The sequence below is a fragment of the Episyrphus balteatus genome, chromosome 4 (genome assembly GCF_945859705.1).
Source record: "Episyrphus balteatus chromosome 4, idEpiBalt1.1, whole genome shotgun sequence".
In the NCBI taxonomy this organism is placed as follows: Eukaryota; Metazoa; Arthropoda; class Insecta; order Diptera; family Syrphidae; genus Episyrphus; species Episyrphus balteatus.
Window position 1 is genome coordinate 11,064,819 of NC_079137.1, and position 1,375 is coordinate 11,066,193.

The 1,375-nt window shown below is 33.0% G+C and overlaps 1 protein-coding gene across 1 annotated transcript; it reads right to left on the bottom strand.

Annotated features, from left to right (window-relative positions):
• Positions 1 to 661: 661 nt before the first annotated feature.
• Positions 662 to 991, bottom strand: LOC129918174 (shematrin-like protein 2). The gene has a single exon (XM_055998548.1). It carries the CDS (start codon positions 989 to 991, stop codon positions 662 to 664), a length of 330 nt encoding a protein of 109 aa, XP_055854523.1.
• Positions 992 to 1,375: the final 384 nt, after the last annotated feature.

The following is a 1,375-nucleotide window of genomic DNA, read 5'->3' on the forward strand; positions in this document are numbered from 1 at the left end:
GGTTTCGGATCGGTGGTGTGCAAACTCTTTGGGGGATCTCTACTGATGCCTACCACCCATTTAGTTTGATGTATTTTTGATTGAGTTAAAATGTCTGACAGATTGAATTGCTAATTTTAGTTTGATAGGTTGTGAGTTGTTGTATAGAATCTATAAATTGGGTGGTCTATGAAGTGTTTGAGAGAGGAGTTATACGACATGGAAATAGGCGCCAATAAATTGGAAAAGGTGCCTTTGTGTGGGAAGTTTGAAAACTGTGGTGAAAAAGTCACGTTTACACTTTGACTGTTTACGTTACAGAATTAACATAAAAATCAAATTAAATTCCATTAAAGTCTAAATAATTTCTAATCATGAATAATTCAAATCATCGTTTGGGTGGAAATTAATTCACTTTTTGCACTAACTTGTTAACTAATTGAATAGTTTTAAGGCATACTTGAACAGCTTCTGTCAAAATTGATCTCTATTTGTCTTCAATTATGACAATTAACCTACAAAAAAGTTTGACGCAGTGACTTTTTGACAGATGACTTGTTTTGTTTCGAAAATTAAAGATTCACTCTCACTTTTAACAAAATTTGACGTTTAACAGTAGTTAATGACGTTTGACAGTTAAAAAGAAACACCTTTCACTTTTTTTTTTGTTTTGAATAATTTATTAATAAAATCCACCAAATCCTCCATGATGATGATGGTGGAAAGGTCTTCCATATCCACCATAGCCTCCTCCGTATCCACCACCATAACCATATCCACCATAGTTGCTATATCCACCATAACCTCCTCCATATCCACCATAGCCTCCTCCATAACCAGGATAGACTCCAATACTTCCCAATCCAATGCCACCACCGATTAGACCAAAACCAAGTTGTCTTTTGAATCTACTTAGTGGCTCAGGTTGAATTGACTCGATATCAGGTAGTTCGTCAGCAAAAACACAAACTTTTGAAACAGCGAGTATTAAAAATATCACAGAGAAATTCATTTTTTAAGAATTTTTTTTATTTTGAACTACCGACAACTAAAGAACAACACGATTTAGAACGTTTTGAGATGATTTTCAAGTTCATGAGCTTTTTATATGAATTCTGACAGCCAAAATAATGATTAATAAGTATAGACAAAAAGTTTCCCGCATTCAATTAGCATGTACCAGCTTATTGATTTGTTTACTTGTTAAAGTTTCTTTGGGTACCTATGCCGATCGTTGGAATATAGCTATTAATTCAGATAAACAAAAATTTGAAGCTAAAAATGAAATGAACATCACGTTTTTTTTTTTTTTTTGGGAAGTTTCGTTTTTTGTTTGTCAGGTGAATGATATGATAAGGTTATTGGAGAAAGAACGATGAATAAAGTGCTAATTTTT

Bases quoted from the DNA above. Each gene is read 5' to 3' on its own strand.
- LOC129918174 (XM_055998548.1), bottom strand. From the start codon at position 991: ATGAATTTCTCTGTGATATTTTTAATACTCGCTGTTTCAAAAGTTTGT.